General features: G+C 54.3%; 5 protein-coding genes across 5 annotated transcripts; 3 read left to right on the top strand and 2 right to left on the bottom strand.

Annotated features, from left to right (window-relative positions):
• Positions 1-1327: 1327 nt before the first annotated feature.
• On the top strand, positions 1328-6696 carry PKS12 (polyketide synthase pks12; the record flags this gene model as incomplete). The annotated part of the gene is made up of 3 exons (XM_065759496.1): positions 1328-1739; positions 2100-5361; positions 5421-6696. The coding sequence occupies 3 exons, from the start codon at positions 1328-1330 to the stop codon at positions 6694-6696; spliced, it is 4950 nt and encodes a 1649-aa protein (XP_065611879.1).
• Positions 6697-6842: 146 nt separating this feature from the next.
• Positions 6843-7358, bottom strand: QNS1_2 (glutamine-dependent NAD(+) synthetase; the record flags this gene model as incomplete). The annotated part of the gene is made up of 2 exons (XM_065759497.1): positions 6843-7203; positions 7258-7358. 2 exons carry the CDS (start codon positions 7356-7358, stop codon positions 6843-6845), a joined length of 462 nt encoding a protein of 153 aa, XP_065611880.1.
• Positions 7359-7707: 349 nt separating this feature from the next.
• Positions 7708-9381, bottom strand: QNS1_3 (glutamine-dependent NAD(+) synthetase; the record flags this gene model as incomplete). The annotated part of the gene is made up of 4 exons (XM_053193742.2): positions 7708-8460; positions 8529-8912; positions 8968-9131; positions 9207-9381. 4 exons carry the CDS (start codon positions 9379-9381, stop codon positions 7708-7710), a joined length of 1476 nt encoding a protein of 491 aa, XP_053048687.2.
• A 4013-nt stretch (positions 9382-13394) lies between these two features.
• N0V96_012090 (uncharacterized protein) lies at positions 13395-14166 on the top strand (the record flags this gene model as incomplete). The annotated part of the gene is made up of 3 exons (XM_065759498.1): positions 13395-13521; positions 13784-13941; positions 13999-14166. The coding sequence occupies 3 exons, from the start codon at positions 13395-13397 to the stop codon at positions 14164-14166; spliced, it is 453 nt and encodes a 150-aa protein (XP_065611881.1).
• A 1349-nt stretch (positions 14167-15515) lies between these two features.
• On the top strand, positions 15516-17037 carry N0V96_012091 (uncharacterized protein; the record flags this gene model as incomplete). The annotated part of the gene is made up of 3 exons (XM_065759499.1): positions 15516-15583; positions 15704-15870; positions 15914-17037. The coding sequence occupies 3 exons, from the start codon at positions 15516-15518 to the stop codon at positions 17035-17037; spliced, it is 1359 nt and encodes a 452-aa protein (XP_065611882.1).
• Positions 17038-18200: the final 1163 nt, after the last annotated feature.

Raw genomic sequence — 18200 nt, forward strand, 5'->3', positions numbered from 1 at the left:
TTTCTCTTTGGAGATCAGACCGCCAGGTTCGCGCCAGCATTACAAGAACTGCTTTTGAATAAGAGTAGCCCATACCTGACAGCGTTCATCGACCGGGTAAACTTTGCTCTTAAGAAGGAGATTTCTTCCTTGCCCGTCACTGTGCGGCAGTATTTTCCTCCTTTCGTTGATGTTGGAGATCTTGTTTCCAAGTTTCAACAAGGCACAAAGAACCCGACTTTGGAGAGCACTCTTGCGTGCTTTTACCAGCTATGTGCTTTTATACAGTACGTCCGCCACGAAATCTCTAGGAAGCTAGCAAAACATACGACAAATTACTCGATCTCCTCCCTAAAGCTAGGTCTGAACAACAGGTGCTGACATTCTCCGCCCCAGATTCTATGATCGTCAGGGTCGCTCATACCCTCGAGCGGATGTAACTTATGTAGCAGGACTATGTGTCGGCTCTCTTGCAGCCGCAGCAGTGAGCTGCTCGCAGTCTCTGAGTGACTTACTAGCCGCCGGTGTCGACACCGTTCGTGTCGCGTTTCGGCTGGGATTGCGCGTGCTTCACACTGCAAAGCTCTTCGATGCTGCCTCAGTCAAGACAAAAGACTTTTCTAGCTGGTCTGTCGCCGTTGCAGAGTCAGTTTTTCCGAGGACCTCGGCCGAGGATACTCTGAGGAGGTTTAGAGACGATGCAGTAAGTCATCTCCAGACTCCATCCTGATCCTCTCTCAGCAGCTCAAATCACTAATGCTTGGATCAGGGGCTGGCTTCTACATCTGCTCCTTATATTAGCTCATTCTCCCAACACCATCTTACCATCAGCGGCCCTCCCTTTGTGCTTGACAAGTTAGCAAAAGCTCTGTTTGCTTCCCCGAAGGACGCCGTGTCTGTACCTATTCACGCGCCATACCACGCCCCGCATCTTTACACCGAGACTGATATCGACGAGATATTTGTGGCGTCCGGGCCAATCTGCACCTTCCCGTCCCGTATTCCGGTTATCTCTGGGGCAAGCGGCAAAGTCTTGGAGGCTTTACAACTACCCCAACTACTTCGGAGTTGTGTCGACGACATGCTCACTCTTCCATTGAACATCACAACAATCTCAGACTCAGTGGCCAGCGTCCTAGCCGACACAGAAACCACCCACAAAGTCCTCCGCTCTATCGGTTCTAGCCTCGGCACCAGCATCTTGTCGACTTTGGAGCCATCAGTTTCTCGAGGTTGCAGCGTGGATTCCTCCATCGCCAAGCCCACATCGTTGCCATTCCAAAGAGCAGAAAACCCGCCGAGAGTCGCCTCAGGCCGGCCACATGACTCCAAAATTGCAATCGTGGCGATGTCTGGAAGATTTCCCGACGCAGCAAACCTCGACGAGTTCTGGGATGTACTCTATCAGGGCCGTGACGTTCATCGACAGATCCCCGAGGATCGCTTCGATGCCGTAAGTCACCACGATGCAACGGGTCGTCGGAAGAATACCAGCAAAGTCATGAACGGATGCTGGATTGAGGAGCCAGGCTTATTCGATGCCAAGTTCTTCAACATCTCTCCCAAGGAGGCAGAACAATCGGACCCAGGTCAGAGGTTGGCTTTGGAGACGGCTTACGAAGCTCTTGAGATGGCCGGCATAGTCCCAGATCGGACACCATCGACGCAACGAGATCGAGTGGGCGTCTTTTATGGCATGACGAGTGATGATTGGAGAGAAGTCAATAGCGGACAGAATGTCGATACCTACTTTATTCCTGGTAATTCTTCCGGTGCCTATCTGGAAGAGACGTGTGTTTGCTAACACATTCCTACCACAGGTGGCAACCGGGCTTTTACCCCGGGTAGACTGAACTACTTTTTCAAGTTCAGCGGGCCCAGTGCCAGCATCGACACGGCATGCTCATCGAGTCTTACGGCTATTCACATGGCCTGCAATTCTCTTTGGAGAAACGACTGCGATACGGCAATCGCCGGTGGCACCAATGTCATGACTAACCCAGATAATTTTGCCGGCCTGGATCGAGGTCATTTCCTGTCCAGAACAGGTGGGTGCCCAATTCTTAGTCCGACCCGAGACCGGGGAAAAGTACAGAGCATGGCTAATTGATTACCGGCAGGGAACTGCAACACATTCGACGATGGTGCCGACGGCTACTGCCGCGCGGATGGTGTAGGCACTGTTGTCCTAAAAAGGCTCGAAGAAGCCGAGGCAGACAACGATCCTATCCTCGGAGTGATTGCGGGAGCATACACGAATCACTCTGCCGAAGCGGTGTCCATCACAAGACCTCATGCAGGAGCCCAAGAATACATCTTTTCCAAGCTCCTCCGAGAGTCAGGAATCGACCCATACGATGTCAGCTACGTCGAGATGCACGGCACAGGGACGCAAGCCGGTGACGCGACCGAGATGTCGTCTGTCTTGAAGACTTTCGCTCCGACGAGTGGTCGAGGCGGTCGCTCTCCTGACCAGAGCCTGCATCTTGGGTCAGCTAAAGCCAATGTCGGACACGCAGAGTCTGCATCTGGCGTGGTGGCACTAATCAAGACGTTGCTCATGTTGCAGAACAGTACTATTCCACCCCACTGCGGCATCAAGACAAAGATCAACCACCATTTCCCGACCGACCTTGCGGAACGTAATGTCCACATTGCGAAAGCTGCCACGCCCTGGAACCGTCCGGCTGGGGGAAAGGGTATCCGTCGTTCTTTTGTCAATAACTTCTCCGCAGCAGGAGGCAACTCGGCTTTACTTCTCGAGGATGCACCAATCTCACTTGCCGATGACCGGGGTCTCGCTGACCCTCGGACTACGCATGTCGTTGCGATTTCAGCCCGGTCGGTTGGCTCGCTGAAGAGGAACCTCGAAAACCTCAAGATATTTGTTGAGCAGGCACAAGTAGAGAAGAACTCCGAATTCCTGACCAAGCTTTCGTATACGACCACGGCAAGGCGCATCCACCATCATTTCCGTATAGCATTGAGCGCTCAGACAACAGAGCAACTACTACATAAGCTCGACGCAGCAATTCGACGTCAAGAGGTGAAGAGAACGCCAGTCGCACTTCCTTCAGTCGGCTTCGTCTTCAGCGGCCAAGGAGCGCAGTACAGCGGAATGGGCAAAGAGTACTTCAACTCTTTCTCTCTCCTCCGGTCAGAAATCCAATCCTATGACCGTATCGGCCAATCTCAAGGGTTCCCCTCGATTTTGCCGCTCATCACCGGAGAGGCAGAGGTCGAGTCTTCGAGCCCCGTCGAGATCCAGCTGAGCTTGGCTTGCCTACAGATGGCTCTAGCGAAGCTGTGGAAATCCTTTGGCATTGAGGCAAGCTTCGTTTTGGGGCACAGTCTCGGACACTATGCCGCGCTCAATGTTGCTGGTGTTCTCTCAGCCAGCGATACCATCTACCTCACGGGCACGAGAGCGCAGCTGCTTCTCGACAACTGCGAGGCAGGCAGCCACGCAATGCTCGCGGTTCGAGCATCGGTTTTGCAGATCCGACAGTTTTTGAACGCCAACATTCACGAGGTGGCCTGCATCAATGGGCCACGAGAGGTCGTCATCAGTGGCAAGGTCGCCGATATCAATCAGCTGGCCGAGCGCCTTGCAGCGGACAACATCAAGGCAACCCGCGTTCAGGTTCCTTATGCTTTCCACTCTGCTCAGGTGGATCCTATCCTCTCCGACCTCGATGTAGCGGCCTCCCGAGTGATCTTCCACTCTCCGCAGATCCCTGTGCTCTGCGCCCTTGAGGCTTCCATCTTTCGCCCTGGAGATCATGGTTCCATAGGCCCACTCCACATACAGCGCCACTGCCGCGAGACAGTCAATTTCGAAGGGGCTTTGAAGGTTGCAGAGCGCGAGGGCTTGATTAGCGCCAGTGGAAGCACCCTGTGGATTGAGATAGGACCTCACACCGTCTGCTCTACTTTCTTGAAGGCAAGTCTGGGACAAAACACTTTGGCGATCCCCTCCCTCCGTCGTACGGAAGATCCCTGGCGGGTGCTTTCTGATGGCCTCGGCAACTTATACAACGCGGGGCTAGCTGTTGACTGGAACGAATATCACCGAGATTTCCCAGCATGTCACCAAGTCTTGCGGCTTCCTTCCTACAGCTGGGATCACAAGAACTACTGGATTCAATATGTTCACGATTGGTCACTCACGAAGGGTGACGCCCCAACCTCAACGCACAACCCAGTCACGGCATCCTCAATCTCCACCCTTTCGACCCCTTCTGTTCAAAAGATTGTGCGGGAGACTCTTCGTGACCAGGACTTGACGCTTCTAGCCGAGTCAGATCTTGCTAGTCCTTTGCTGGCTGAGATTGCCCATGGCCATCTCGTCAATGGCGTCAAAGTCTGCACTTCCTCTCTCTATGCTGACGTTGGCCTTACCCTGGGCAACTACATCCTCAAACAGCACCGTTCAGACTTGGTGGGCTACGCAGTCAATGTTCATCACATGCAAGTCTACAAGCCTCTCATTCTCAAAGAAGATGCTAGCGGCACATCTCTTTCCACGCCGTTCTGTATTGAGGTGAAGTATCGAATCGACACCTTGACAGCGTCCATGACAATCCGAAGCGGTGGCTCTCATCACGATGGACTCGGCACAAAGCATGTCGACTGCGAGCTGCGCTTCGAGAACCCCAAAGACTGGGAAGCGGAATGGGATCGCCAGGCCTACTTGATCAAACGCAGTATCGAGTATCTCGAGAGCCGAGCGACCCAGGGACTGGACAGCACACTCGCGACGGGTATGATCTACAAGGTCTTTTCCTCGCTGGTCGACTACCAACAAGATGGCTTCAAGGGATTACGGGAAGTCGTTTTGCACAGTGAAGACCTCGAGGGTACAGCCAAAGTCCGGTTCCGCGGCCCTCGTGGGGGCTTCTACTGCAACCCTTTGTGGATTGACAGTTGCGGCCAGACGACTGGGTTCCTTATGAACTGCCACCAGACCACACCGCGCGACTACGTCTATGTGAACCATGGATGGAAGTCTATGAAGCTGGCCAAAGACTTTCAAGAGGGCACCACCTACCGGACCTACATTCATATGAGGCCTGTCGATGGCACCAAGTATGCTGGCGATTTGTATATTTTGGATGAAAACAGCACCGTCATCGGTGTGTACGGCGATATTACGGTAAGCCTTTTCTTCTTTGACCACAATCTACCGTTGATCCTCGTCCTGACGTGCATATCCAACAGTTCCAAGGTCTTCCGCGGCGCGTTCTCAACACCGTGCTACCTCCACCTGGAGCTACACCTCCAGAAGCACTTCGAGGCCATCGAGAAAGACCACAGCCATCCCAGATACACCACCCTTCTTCGGAAGCACCAGGAGACAGACCCGTTTCATCTCGTCCTGCGGTCGGTGGCATCTCTCTGCCACCGCCAGCAGCAGAAAATGATACATCGTCCCAACTGAGGCCCCTCCTTCGCATCCTGTCAGAGGAAATCGGACTCTCCCTCAGCGACCTCAACGACGACGACCTAGATTTTGCAGACCACGGCGTCGACTCACTGCTATCCCTAACCCTCACAGGCCGCATGCGCGAGGACCTTGGCATCGACGTGGACTCCTCCGCCTTCATAATGTGCCCGACACTCGGCCAGCTCAAGAAATTCTTGGGGTTCACCATCAGCCAAACGAGCAGCAGCAGCAGTAGCAGCAATAGCGGGACCAGCGCTGCCGGCAGCCCCCCGACCGAAAGCGAACCAGACACATCATCCACCACCCTCCCCAGCGACGGCGAGGACAGCAAGATTGACAGTGACGAGTACAAAGACATCAAACGCGCACCTCCGTATGCCCCCAGTCTACTACACCACTTCCGAGCCACCTCGACACTTCTCCAAGGCAACCCGAAACGAGCGCGCTCAACGCTCTTCCTGCTCCCCGACGGCTCCGGCTCCGCCACCTCATACGCCTCACTCCCGCCCATTTCCCCAAACGGCGACATCGCCGTCTACGGCCTCAACTGTCCCTGGCTCAAGGATGCTCAACACCTGGTCGAATTCGGCCTCCGCGGCCTAGCCGAGCTCTACGTGTCCGAGATCCTGCGACGGCAGCCGCGGGGGCCGTATGACCTCGGAGGATGGTCCGCCGGCGGCATCTGTGCGTACGAAGTATCCCTCATGCTCACCAGAGCCGGCCATCGCGTCGACCGGCTCGTCTTGATCGACTCGCCCAGCCCCATCGGGTTGGAAAAGCTGCCGCCCCGGTTATACGACTTCCTCGACGCCCAAAACGTTTTCGGCTCGGAGAACCCCCACGGCGCAGCAGGGGGAGGAGGTAGCAAGGCGCCCGAGTGGCTTCTAGCGCACTTTTTGGCGTTTGTGGAAGCGCTCGACAATTACGTCGCTGTGCCCTGGGAGACGGCTCTCAGGGGCTTCAAAGTTGGCGAGGGCCTAGAGAACCTTCTGCCTCTGCCGCCGCCGCGAGCCTATCTGCTGTGGGCCGAGGACGGTGTCTGCAAGAATCCCGAGGATCCTCGCCCGGAATACAGTGATGACGACCCTCGTGAGATGAGATGGCTCTTGGAGAATAGGACCAGTTTTGGGCCGAATGGGTGGGAGGCGATACTTGGGGGCGAAGACAATACCTTTGTTGATCGTATCTCTGGGGCGAATCATTTCACGATGTTGAAGAGAGGCCGGAATGCGAGCCTGGTTGCTGAGTTTCTTGCCAGGGCTTTTGCATAGTTGAGTGAGTAACATGTAGAATTACCGGTTCTCTTTCTCTTGTTAATCTGCCTGGGAGTCCGTTGTTTCACAAAAATCTACCAAACCTCACTTTCTCAACCCGCCATCCGTCTATGAGCTTCATCCAGCAGCTCGCGTCTCGTCTCCTAGTCGAGCGCTTCAAACTGGACGTCCGCCGGCCTCGCCCTATCCGCAATCTTCTTCTCAAGCTCCTCGACATGAGCATCAATCTTGGAAAACTGCCACGGCCAGTTGACGACATACAAGAACGGACGGAGGTCGTGACGATTATCATCGGGGTTGTACGCCGAGAGATGCGGCGAGGGCGTAAGGATGACGGCCTTGTGGCGGTTCATCGAGTAGAAGCGGAAGAACCTCTTGACGCGCTCGCCAATCTCGCGGGGACCGTAGCCCGGCCTCTCCTTCCAATCTCCGAGGAGACGAAGGTACGTTGACCACGGGCCGAGCTTGTGCACCTTTCTCAGGATACCAAATTTGGAGAGTTCGCTGCAAGAATGATCAATGTTTGAAGCCATTACTGGAAACGTCTTGTGTCCTCACCTGTATGTCAGGCCCATCTCGGTGTCTGCCTCATCATCCTGGACTCCGGCAGAGAGGGGAAGAAGCTCTGCTGACGGTGTAGCCTCAAGGAATTCGGACATGATGGGCAAGCCCCACTGATCCCTGGCCCAAGCTTGGAAGTTCTTGGCGTCCGTCTTGGAAATACTCCCTAGTGGCGCGATATCTGCGGACGATGCGTCGCTGGTACTGGTAAGCTCAATGTGCTCTAGACGGAGGCACGTGGGGTTTAAGGCTTACTATTTGGTGTAATAGCCGCGCAGATTCTCGTCGACATTGCCACTGCCCAAGACAAGAAGCGCTGCGCCAGCTCTTGGGAGTTGTCTCGCGGTCGTGGATAACTGCGCCAGCTCATACTGGACAACGAGGCGGTTTCTCGCCTGAATGTTTTGACGCGCAAGCTAGATCCACTGTCAGAACCTCGTACAATCTTCACACCCATCTTTCCGGGAAGTCACTCACATTCTCGGCGGGACTACCGCCTTCGACACCGTACCGGGGTTTGAAGTTGAGCGTCTTCTCAATGATAGCCTCATGGGCTTGGACCGCCTCATCGATCGAGATGTCGGAGTGGTAAGCCCCGAGGACCTCTGCGAGGCAGCGGGCTCTTGTCCGAGTATCATCTCCTGAATTGACAGTTCCCATGTAGCACGAGTGCAGTAAGCGCGATACAATTTCCTGCGGTGTCTCAGGCATGAACGTCTTGTCACCAGTGACGCGTCTCAAATCATCCAACGTCGACATCTCTCCGGCCTCAATGGACTGAAGCACGAGTTTGGCCATGCTGTAGACGAAGAGCGCGACTGTCGAGGAGTCCAGGCCACCACTCAAGGCGAGGAAGTAGCCAGGGGAGTTTGTGCGGCAGAGATACTGCCAGAGGAAGACCGCTTGAGCCAAGGCAATCTCTTCCATGGGGTCGAGGATCTTAAGCTCGATCTCCTTTGCGATTTGCAGGTGATCTGATAGATACACTTCGTCGGCGGGTCTCGTCAGTCGCAAATCGCAGTCGACCCTAGGGAAGTCGGGCTGGGCAGCAGCCTGCACGTTTCGCGAGATGCTGGAGCGATAGCTTCTGACTTCTTCCACGGAAATGGTGGCGGTGATGACTTCAACCGGCTTCAGAGAGAATTGTGAGGATTGTGCAAAGACCTTGCCATTGGCGAGCACCATGCTTGATCCGTCAAACTGGCTTTCGAGTTAGCTGCTGGTACTCATTTGCCAGAATTTTTAATAGCTACTTAGTGGAGACATACCAGCATGCGCGCCTCACCGTCGACGCCCGTCGCGTTGGCATATACGTAGATTCCACCAAGCTTCCGCGTCGAGTTCGAGATGAGATCGAGTCGTGTCTTTAACTTTCGCAGCTCAGCGTGGCTGGCACTGCTGTTGAGGATGATTTCGGCGCCATTGAGGCCGAGAAATGTCGAAGGGTTCAGGGGCGAGAACATTTCCTCGCAAGTCTCACAGCTCACGGCTGTGTCGAGCGTGCTGAGGATCAAGTCACCAATGGGGACTGTCTTTTGGCCGGTGACCGCGGCGGCCACGGCCTCTAGATAGTAGGTCTCGACCTCCCGGAGCTTCGTCCATGCCGTGTAGTGCCGCGCTTCACGATAGAGGCCATCGTTGGCCAGACTTTGCTGGTTGATGTGAGCTCAAGGGGTTCAGAAAGGGGTGATGGGACGGAAAGCGTACCTTTGGCCGGATGAGGTAGATGTGCTTGTATGTGCAGAGAACGCGGCAGTTATAACGGACGTTGCGATGGCGACATCCCATACCAAGATCAATCAGCATATCCTTACAGATGGGATCGCTGATGATCTCAGCAAGGACTTCCCAGCTGTGGAGGAAAGTATCACCTGGCAGGCTGTTAGCTCATACTCATGCCTACAAGCAACTTCTCGCAAAGCTCGCCAAAATTTGGTTGTAAGTACCTTCAAGGTGGTGATCAAGACATCCATAGCCCGGAATCTCCAACTCTGGGCCGGTTCTGAGTGTAGCACCTTGGGCCTTGGCGATGCGAATGGACTCTAAGATCCTGTCGCGGTTTCCCTTGAAGTCCAAGGGGACACTGGGCAGGGTCGCCGCCGCGACGGTGACAAATGACATGGCAACGACGGATAGTCAGCCGGGTACGTCCCGATATGAGATGGCGGTCCCGGTCCGCAGATGGGATCCAGAGATGGAGCGCAGGAAAAGTGCGATTGGGTGGTTGCGGACTATGGTAGCAGCCAAGGGTGAAAGTGATTGGTCGAAGGCAGTGTTGCTCGGGGACAAAGTTCACATGAAGCAAAGCAAACGCCCGGGGCGGGGTTCCGTGGCAGGAACTGGACACTGGACGGCACGGATGGAATGCTCATCCCATTGGCAGTAGAGGGGTACCGAGGGGCACAAGGTCGGGATGATGGAGTCACTAAAGTGATGACTAAGATGCGATGAGGGAGATAAGATAGCGGGGTTGATTTGACTGCGATAAGATAAGGCTTGTTATCGGTTGAAGCACACAAGCTGAGGTGTCTGCCCGTCTCTGGATGGACGACCCAAGGACTCCAAGCTCCCATCTTCCCAAACCATCTGCCCATGCATCCCTCCGCTCTCATCAGGCCCCGGGCCCTTCATCTCCGTGGCTCCGAGCTCAAGCTTTGAGCATTACTTCCATCAAGAGTTCGTGCTTCGTCTTCAACCATTTATGCCCACGCGATGTATTGTTTGTATGTGGTCTTTCGTTTGTAAAGGGCGACTCGTCGCTTGACGGTGTCGAGGTTTCGATGTAGTTGTCTGGGTAGGGAAGGTGTCTCGTTGTCGAATTCCGAGGGTTCGGCGCATGCTGTCTAGACTCTAGATACAAAGGCTGGAACCACCAAGCTCATCTTGCTTCGACCTACCATATGTGCGTTAGTAACGTTGTTAGGAGCCAGATGTTCTTCACATACACTCATTCGTCCTTTTCATAACTATTCATCTTCAACGCTATCCGTATCTTCTTCAAACGGGGAACGCCGGGAGGGCGAGTGAGGTGACCGGTGATCACTAACGCGGATCGGAGTGGGACTGGAACGGACTGGCGACTATCCGTAAGGTAAAGTACCTAGGTGTGGGAGCGCAAATGGCTGGGGCATCCGCAACTGGCGTTGTGGGTCTTGCCGTGCCGCTAGTGCATCGCGTTCATGCTCGCTTCATGCTTGGGGGAGTCGATGTCTTCGGAACGGCGGATGGTCCATCTGAATCATTAGTAGAGGGGAATCTTGTATACTCACCGAATCATCCTAGGGTGAGGTCGCGAGGTAGTCAAAGAGTGCAGTACAGTACGTTTGGTTCTTTTCACATTAACGGTGGAATTCAAGTTGCTGTTCCGAGAGATATCTGGCGTGGCGTAGGACGGCTTTCAAGGCACCGGAAATGCGTTTCTGATCGGACAATCGGACAGGTGACGGGGGCGTACGAAAGTGGACATGGTCTTGCTGAGCGTGCTTGAGATGTGGAGTCTTCACGACGGGCGGAAGCGAAAGCGGGGAACGAGGAATGCCGGCAGGACGTGGAAAATTGTGAGAGAGAAAGCGAGAAACTGAAATAGACACAGAAACGATGCGGGCGTGAACGTGGACGTGTGAAGCATGCGAGACGAGACGAAGTGAGACGCTAAGCTGGCGCGAGAATGTGGGGATCGTGACGACATGCTGCTACTGTACTGTTGCTTCGCCTAGCTGCAGTTGGAGTCGATATACGGGCAATGTGTTTGTGACTCTGCCAGAATCGGCTATGGGAGAAAACAGGTATAGAAAAACATGGAGCAGGTCATGGTGGGATGCTCTGGAGTAAGGAAACAGAACAACGAGGGACGAAAGCTCGAAGCAGAACAAAACACTGAATCAACGCAGACATCGTGCAATTCGTGGATGGAAAGAACTGTTTATAGAAATCGGTTGGTAAAGAGGATCTGTTGGGATCCGCGTGGCTTATATCGAAGGTGGGATCATCGAGAATGGAGGGGGCAAAGGGACCAAGACGAAGCATGAGGAGGGTGGTGTGAGCACTCGATCGCCCGCTGGAAGTTGTGTCACTGTGTCACAGTGAGGAAATAGTCAAACTCTGGCGATTGAGGGCAGGCCGTCGATTCGTTGCTAGCAGAAGCCCCATCAAAGCATATTCACGAGACCAGCAAATCACCTCACTCATTTCAGATGTCGTCTGTCATCGCCCATCGGCAAAGGCTGTCTTGGGCGTCGCTAGCAAACCATTTTCCCAATTTACCTACTCTCGAACGCACTTCAGGTTGCCGTCGTGCTGTCTTACTCTCGGCAGGTTGGGGGGTGATGAATCAGGTGAGGGATGGGCTGTTTTGTGGTACCACCGTATCCATACTGCGTACACTGAACGGCGACCCCACCGCGGAAAACCGGTTCGCTTGGCTCATTTTCGCAGCGACGGGTCGACGACGGTGGTCTTACTGCTGCTGTACTCCATAACAAACGCCGAGCTGCGCTTGTGTCCCTGTTCCGCCTGCTCCTGTTCCTGGAATTGTGCCTGCTTTCAAGGCTGGAGATCTTGCGTTGAATCTCACTTGCGAGAAAAGAAGCATCAGGATGATCTCGAGATGCTTTTTTCCCACACACGTACACACACACAAACACACACACTCACTCAGTCACACTCTCTTCCTGATGGCACCCATCTTTCATCGCTGCATGTAGGCAGTTTGGGATGAGACGGGAGGAGTGGGCCCGACCGTCGCTGGACCGTCAGACTGCAGCTTCAAGCTCTCTACACTATTTTGGCCATTTCCCCAGACTTTTTACCCCAGACTTTGCACTTCGGAGACCGCACTAAAGCCGATCCGTCAGGAAGTCCCCTCGAGTGGTTGTTCGACTTGGGCCGCGCCATGCCCTTTTCGGACAATCAGCCAACCAAACCTTTCGGACCATCTTGCTCACACAGTCAGGTACCATTTCCTGGAAGGTATGAGTGAAGGCAATGGAAGGGAAGGAGCAGGTGAAGGCATTGAAGAAGACGGGAGTCAAAGCAAGGCAAGAGTAGATTGCATGTAACTTCCTCAGCATCAAAGTGGTACCTTCCAGATTAAACTCATATCCAATGAGTTCACGGAGGAAGGCATCCAGGGCAGTGGAGAGAGAGCAAAGAGAAGGAGCTCCTGTGGGTTGTGGTTCTCTCTTTCCCTGGTCAGCTCAGGTCTGCCCCCCTGGTCCCTGCGCTGCACCTGCTCCCAGCCCGGACCACCCATCACCTGCCGCCCGTTCCTCGCCATCCTCCCTCGCAGCAAGTCGCAGCAAGTCGCAGGCCTGCGCGCATCTCATGAGCTTCCATGTCACGCGATCGTCTGGCGACGCCATTGATGGGCAGTTACCCCGCCCGGTCTGACGAAACCGTAATGCATCGACAATGGAATGGCTACCACTCCAAGGCCGATGCAGGGAGCTTGCTGCTTCTTTCCTCAGTCAGGTAAGTAAGGTAATCAGCAATGGAAGGTAGCACGGTACCAAGTACCTACCTACCTACTGCTCGCTCAGCTCCAGCTCTGGTCCGATAAAACCGACCACTCCCAGGGCCCCAAGCACCACTTTTCGTCAAATACGTACGAGTACACCCCCAATCCAATGTACATCTCCAAGTATTCTCCTGCGCCTCACTCTGCACATCGTAACATCAGATACCTCTTCTCGATACTTCACTTTTGACGGACCCCTCTCTTTCCCTCGTCTCCCCTCTCCTCTCCTTACCTCAGGCCCGCACGCCAGGTCAGGCGCCCGACCGGATCGACATCCATCTACCTCCTCTCCTGCCCCCTCCTTCTGTTCCCTTCTTAATCCCCTCCTCATCCCACTTCTCCTCCAACCATCCATTTCACAACCACACATCACCTGTTCAACAAAGGTAGCTACGCCTTTACCCCTTTCCTTCCCAGTCGTTATTCATTGAGAGAAGGACGAGAGCTCCTGTTCCTGGACCTCGGAGCTTGAAGCTTGGAGAAGCTCTAGGGCTGGAGCTTCAGCTTGAGCTTCAGCTTGAATTGGCGTCATGGGAGCTACCTCAGCTAACATGTCACCCAGATCACAACACACCAAGATCATCTTTGATCAAACACTTCACACAAAACAACTGCCATCATGACGGAACCGCTCACCAAGGTCGACTCAGCTGTCGAGGGTCTCTCTCAATCACCACCCAAGGAGTCCAAGACTCGCCGCCAATCCTCCGCCGCTGCACCTGGCGTGTACAACATCAAGGACCTTGGTACGTCACTACCTCAACCCCGCACCTGACTTGACCCTTGACTCGGCTGCTTCGGGACACGACTAACAATACAACAGAAGAAGAAAAGATTGAGCTTGAGCTCGCACCGGAAACACAACGGACAGGATGGTAAGTTCTACTTCATTCAGCACACGCGATTAGCCATAGCGCCCACCACCGATCCTCTGGTGGCTGCTGTCGCCACACATCAAATAACAAAGTCTCACCCCAAACAGGAAGATCAACACTTCATCATCGCAAGTTGAGGACAAGGAAATCCTCAAGCTGCACCTGTCAAAGCCCCCAGTCAAGAAGATTGACCTGCACTTCCCTCTCGGCATGGAAGTAACAGCACGCAACCTCAAGGGAGTAACAATAAAGGATGCCTTGGACGCCATTCACAAGGCATATAAGAAGAGAGTAAGCACACTCTGAATGAGCCTCATGCCATGACCACTGCTAACAAGGGTGCTCAAGTCTGACGACGAGCTCGACAACCCGTACCTGGCAGGCTTTGAATGGGACAAGGAGGAGTGCTGGACGCGCCTGGTTGTTCACCTCCAGAAGAACCCCGCAATTGAGAAGATCGGCGGCGGCGGTGGCGGCAAGAAGAAGAAGAACAAGAAGAACGAGGGCGAGGAGTAAACATCCCCTGAGTCTGTTTCTTCATATCACGTCCAATACTTCCTGGTAAAACTGCTTGCTTCGCTTTGGCTCAATAGGCGACTTGGCGCAATGGGATATTGCGATAAGATATCGTCGGATGGTTGTCAATGGGTTCGGATCTCTGCTCTGGAGCTTGAGGCTTCGAGGTGTATAAGTTAGGAGGATTATGGAGTCAACGCTTGGTTGAGCGGGGTGTCTGGCGGTGATAGCTTGGGTACCCAGTTCAATTGACTCGTTGGCCTTCCACTTATCCCTTCAATTGACATTCAGAATAATGAGTGACATGAAGACCTCGAAGACCTGGATCTGAAATGAAAAAACAAATGTCTGGTCGAGAGGAACGTGTAGTTCGACTGAGTGGATATGAGTGACAGTCCGCCATTGCGGCTTGCCTGCATTCATCGTGACCCACTCCCCGGGGAGCAAGGGTCCTGCACGCCGCAGCTGCGTAGCGGCTTACCGTGATTCCACGTGAAAGCCCACACGCTTGTGAGACCCTGACTGGATACTGATGTGTACATTACCGTAAGAAAGCTGGTCTAGACTTACAGGTAGGACACTACCAATGACCCCTAAGGCACAAGATAAGAACAACGATGCTGAAAAGCCCATCAAACAGTCAAAGGGAAACCCCTCACTTGTTCGCGGGGTACGGATGGCGGGGTAATTCCATAGAGCACTAACAGCGCCCCGCGGAATTTCGCGGGTGTCGCTGTTACTACGTCAACAACCTTGATGAAGGGCGTCTATGATGGACAACTCCTACTTGATGAAGTTCGCACTCTCCAGCTAGAATATCAACCACACTCGACCATGTTGAGACTGATTGACTTCTGGTGCAAGTTCCTCATAATCATATCATTGAGCGGAACCAACGGCCGGGGCATCTTCCTTCAAGTACACATCTTACGGTACCCAAAATATCCTGAGTAAGCTTGGTCGGAAATCGGAATTGAGAGGTCCAAGGTTCATAGGGAGCAAAGCACGGACCCCGGCTAACATCGGCAGACGCCGCGTCTTGCCGCACCTTTCCCTCTCACACAAACGCGGAATATGATACCGGCGTGGACGAGTTGCCCGCCCGGCTTTGGGAGGAATTGGATGGCATTTCACCCAAACGTCATCCAGAAAAGGTCCGCGGGGGAGGGAGGCGGGGAGGACGGCAGTGATATTTGAATGTCGTTGTATCCGCGAGGAAACGTTGGTGTATCATATTTTCTTATCTTTTTCATCAGCCCTTTTGCGCAAGACAAACATCACCAAAAGTTTGCGACTTCATCCATCTTAATAACCTTTGCCCTCCTCCCCAAAGGAAAGAACCCGTAGCAATGCCCGTCACAACGTTTGATTTCAAGGAGAAATACCGCTACCAGGTCGGCTTCGACTCACATCTCGAGTACGTTTACAACCTCACTTTCCAGTCCCCCGTCTTTGCTTTACCACTCGTGCCTGTCTCTTCCCCCCGCAATCTTTCCCCCGGAATATGCTAACATCTCCACCTTCTCCTCCTCCCCAGATCCGAAGCCGTCCCCGACTCCCTCCCGGTCGGCCAAAACGCCCTCACAAAAGGCCCCCCCACGGCCTCTACGCCGAAAAAGCTCTCCGGAACCTCCTTCACGGCGCCTCGCCACGAGAGCAAACAAGCCTGGCTCTACCGCATCCTCCCTCCTGCGCCCACCACCCGTACGCCCCGACGACAGCCCCGTCCCCGGAAACCCGCGCCCAGCCCTCCGCGCTCAATACATCCCCAACCAGCTCCGCTGGGACCCCTTTGACCATGACGAGTCCAAGGAATGGGACTTTGTCGCCGGCATGCGCCTCGTCGCCGGCGCGGGCGACCCGACCTTGAAGCAAGGCATCGGCATGTACGTCTACGCCGCGGGCCGCAGCATGGACTCCAAGGCGGCTTTCTACTCGGCCGACGGCGACCTCCTCATCGTCCCGCAAGAGGGCACCCTCGACATCCGCACAGAACACGGCTGGCTCCTCGTCCGGCCCCTCGAGATCGCAGTCATCCCCCGCGGCGTCAAATACCAGGTCCACCTCCCCTCCGGCCCGGCCCGCGGCTACGCCCTCGAGCTCTACCAAGGCCACTTCACCCTCCCCGAGCTGGGGCCCATCGGCACAAACGGCCTCGCCAACGCGCGCGACTTCCAGGTGCCCGTCGCCTGCTTCGACGAGGACTTTGGCGCGACGGCGCACGAGGGCGAGAATAACTACACCATCACGGTCAAGTTCAACAATGACTACTTCTCCGCCACGCAGCCTCATACCCCCTTTGACGTCGTCGCCTGGCACGGCAACTACTACCCCTACAAATACGATCTGGGCCGCTTCAACACCATCGGCACAATCTCCTACGACCACCCGGACCCCTCCATCTTCACCGTCCTCTCCGCCCCCAGCGGCGTCCCCGGCACCGCCATCGCCGACTTTGTAATCTTCCCCCCACGCTGGCTCGTCGCCGAAGACACCTTCCGTCCCCCCTACTACCATCGCAACACAATGTCCGAGTTCATGGGCCTCATCACGGGCGGCTACGACGCCAAGCGCGGCGGCAAGGGAGGGTTCGTCCCCGGAGGCGCGAGCCTGCATAATACCATGTCTGGCCACGGCCCCGACGCCGAGAGCGGAGAAGGCGCGCGGAACGCCGAGTTGAAGCCTGCTAAAGTGGGCGAGGGCAGCTGTGCTTTCATGTTTGAGAGCTGTGCCATGGTGGGCGTTACGGAATGGGGACTGAGGACGTGTAAGAAGGTGCAGCAGCAGTATGCTGAGGAGAGTTGGGGCGGGGTGCCGGTGCATTGGAAGAAGCCTGAGGGGGTTGTTTCTGGTGGGCACCTGTTGAAGTAAACAAATGGAGACGAAGAGATGAAAAAACAAGGTCGGGGTGATGTATACAAGTTGATATTTGATGAAGTACATGATCATGGGGCGTAGCTGCCTTTATCCACAGTATGAATAGCTCTAAAAGTACGAAGATCCAATGAAACGAGTTCAAAAGTTATCAGCGAAGAAAAAACACCTAGTACTGCATCTTCCGACACCATCGCTTGCCCGCCGTGCTCTGATACAGAGTCACCCATAATACTACTCCTAGTGTTGCCGGTACACTAGCATTCTGCAAATCGGCTTCATGGCCCATGATTGACAACCAAAATATCCAAAAGAGCATCGCTGGCAACAAGAAACAAAGAATTGAGTAAACGCAGAAGCCCCATACGTTCGGTAACTCAAATGAGGATAGCCCGTATGCTACCTCATGGTCCAGATTTCTCGGCTGCCATTCGAGGAATCGCTTAGGTACCCGTGACAGCAGCTCGGCCATGCGATCACTATGCTCAGGGACGCATTCTTCGTCAAACTTTTCTGTAGAGTTATTTGTACAGCTGTGCAAGAGTTTGATCCGAGAGCAGTCAGGCTTGCAATCGTAGCAGTGACTGTAGAATATCGGCTGCGATATCGGAGGAGACTCGTTGGCTAGTCGCTTGAAGTCGTAGTCCAAGTCGTGCGGTGCCTCGGGCAACGTCGTACTACTTGCACAGCCATTTGCGATAGAAATGTAGTTGCCGTTGAAGTGTTCGTACTAGATGCGTACTGATTTAGATATAATGCCATGACTGTCTATGGTTTCAAGCGAGGTGCTCAAAGGGCATCGATTGGTAACTTACTTTATCAAACCCCCAGTGATGGAATCGATGGATAGAAAGATAGGTCTTGAACGTGCTACATCGAGCCCAATACTTCGTTTGCAAGTCATCCAGGAATCTCAAGTCGGTAGTCGTTGCTTGAATTTCGATATGGTCGTGGGGAAAGGAGACAGCTTTGATGACGACAAAACGGCCCTTCACTCGGGTGCCTGGTTCTTGCTCTTCAGAGATTGGTTTCTCGTCATCTGAAGGGTTGCCCCCTGCGTTCCAGGATTTCGCAGTCTTTTCGGTCATCGAAGCCGCTGCCAATCTTTGAGGCTCGGGAACGTGGCGTCTACGAGGATTGCTGAGAGGTGTATCTAAGCC

This window comes from Colletotrichum fioriniae (assembly GCF_027942845.1).
Source record: "Colletotrichum fioriniae strain IMI 355084 chromosome Unknown scaffold_21, whole genome shotgun sequence".
Classification (NCBI taxonomy): domain Eukaryota; kingdom Fungi; phylum Ascomycota; class Sordariomycetes; order Glomerellales; family Glomerellaceae; genus Colletotrichum; species Colletotrichum fioriniae.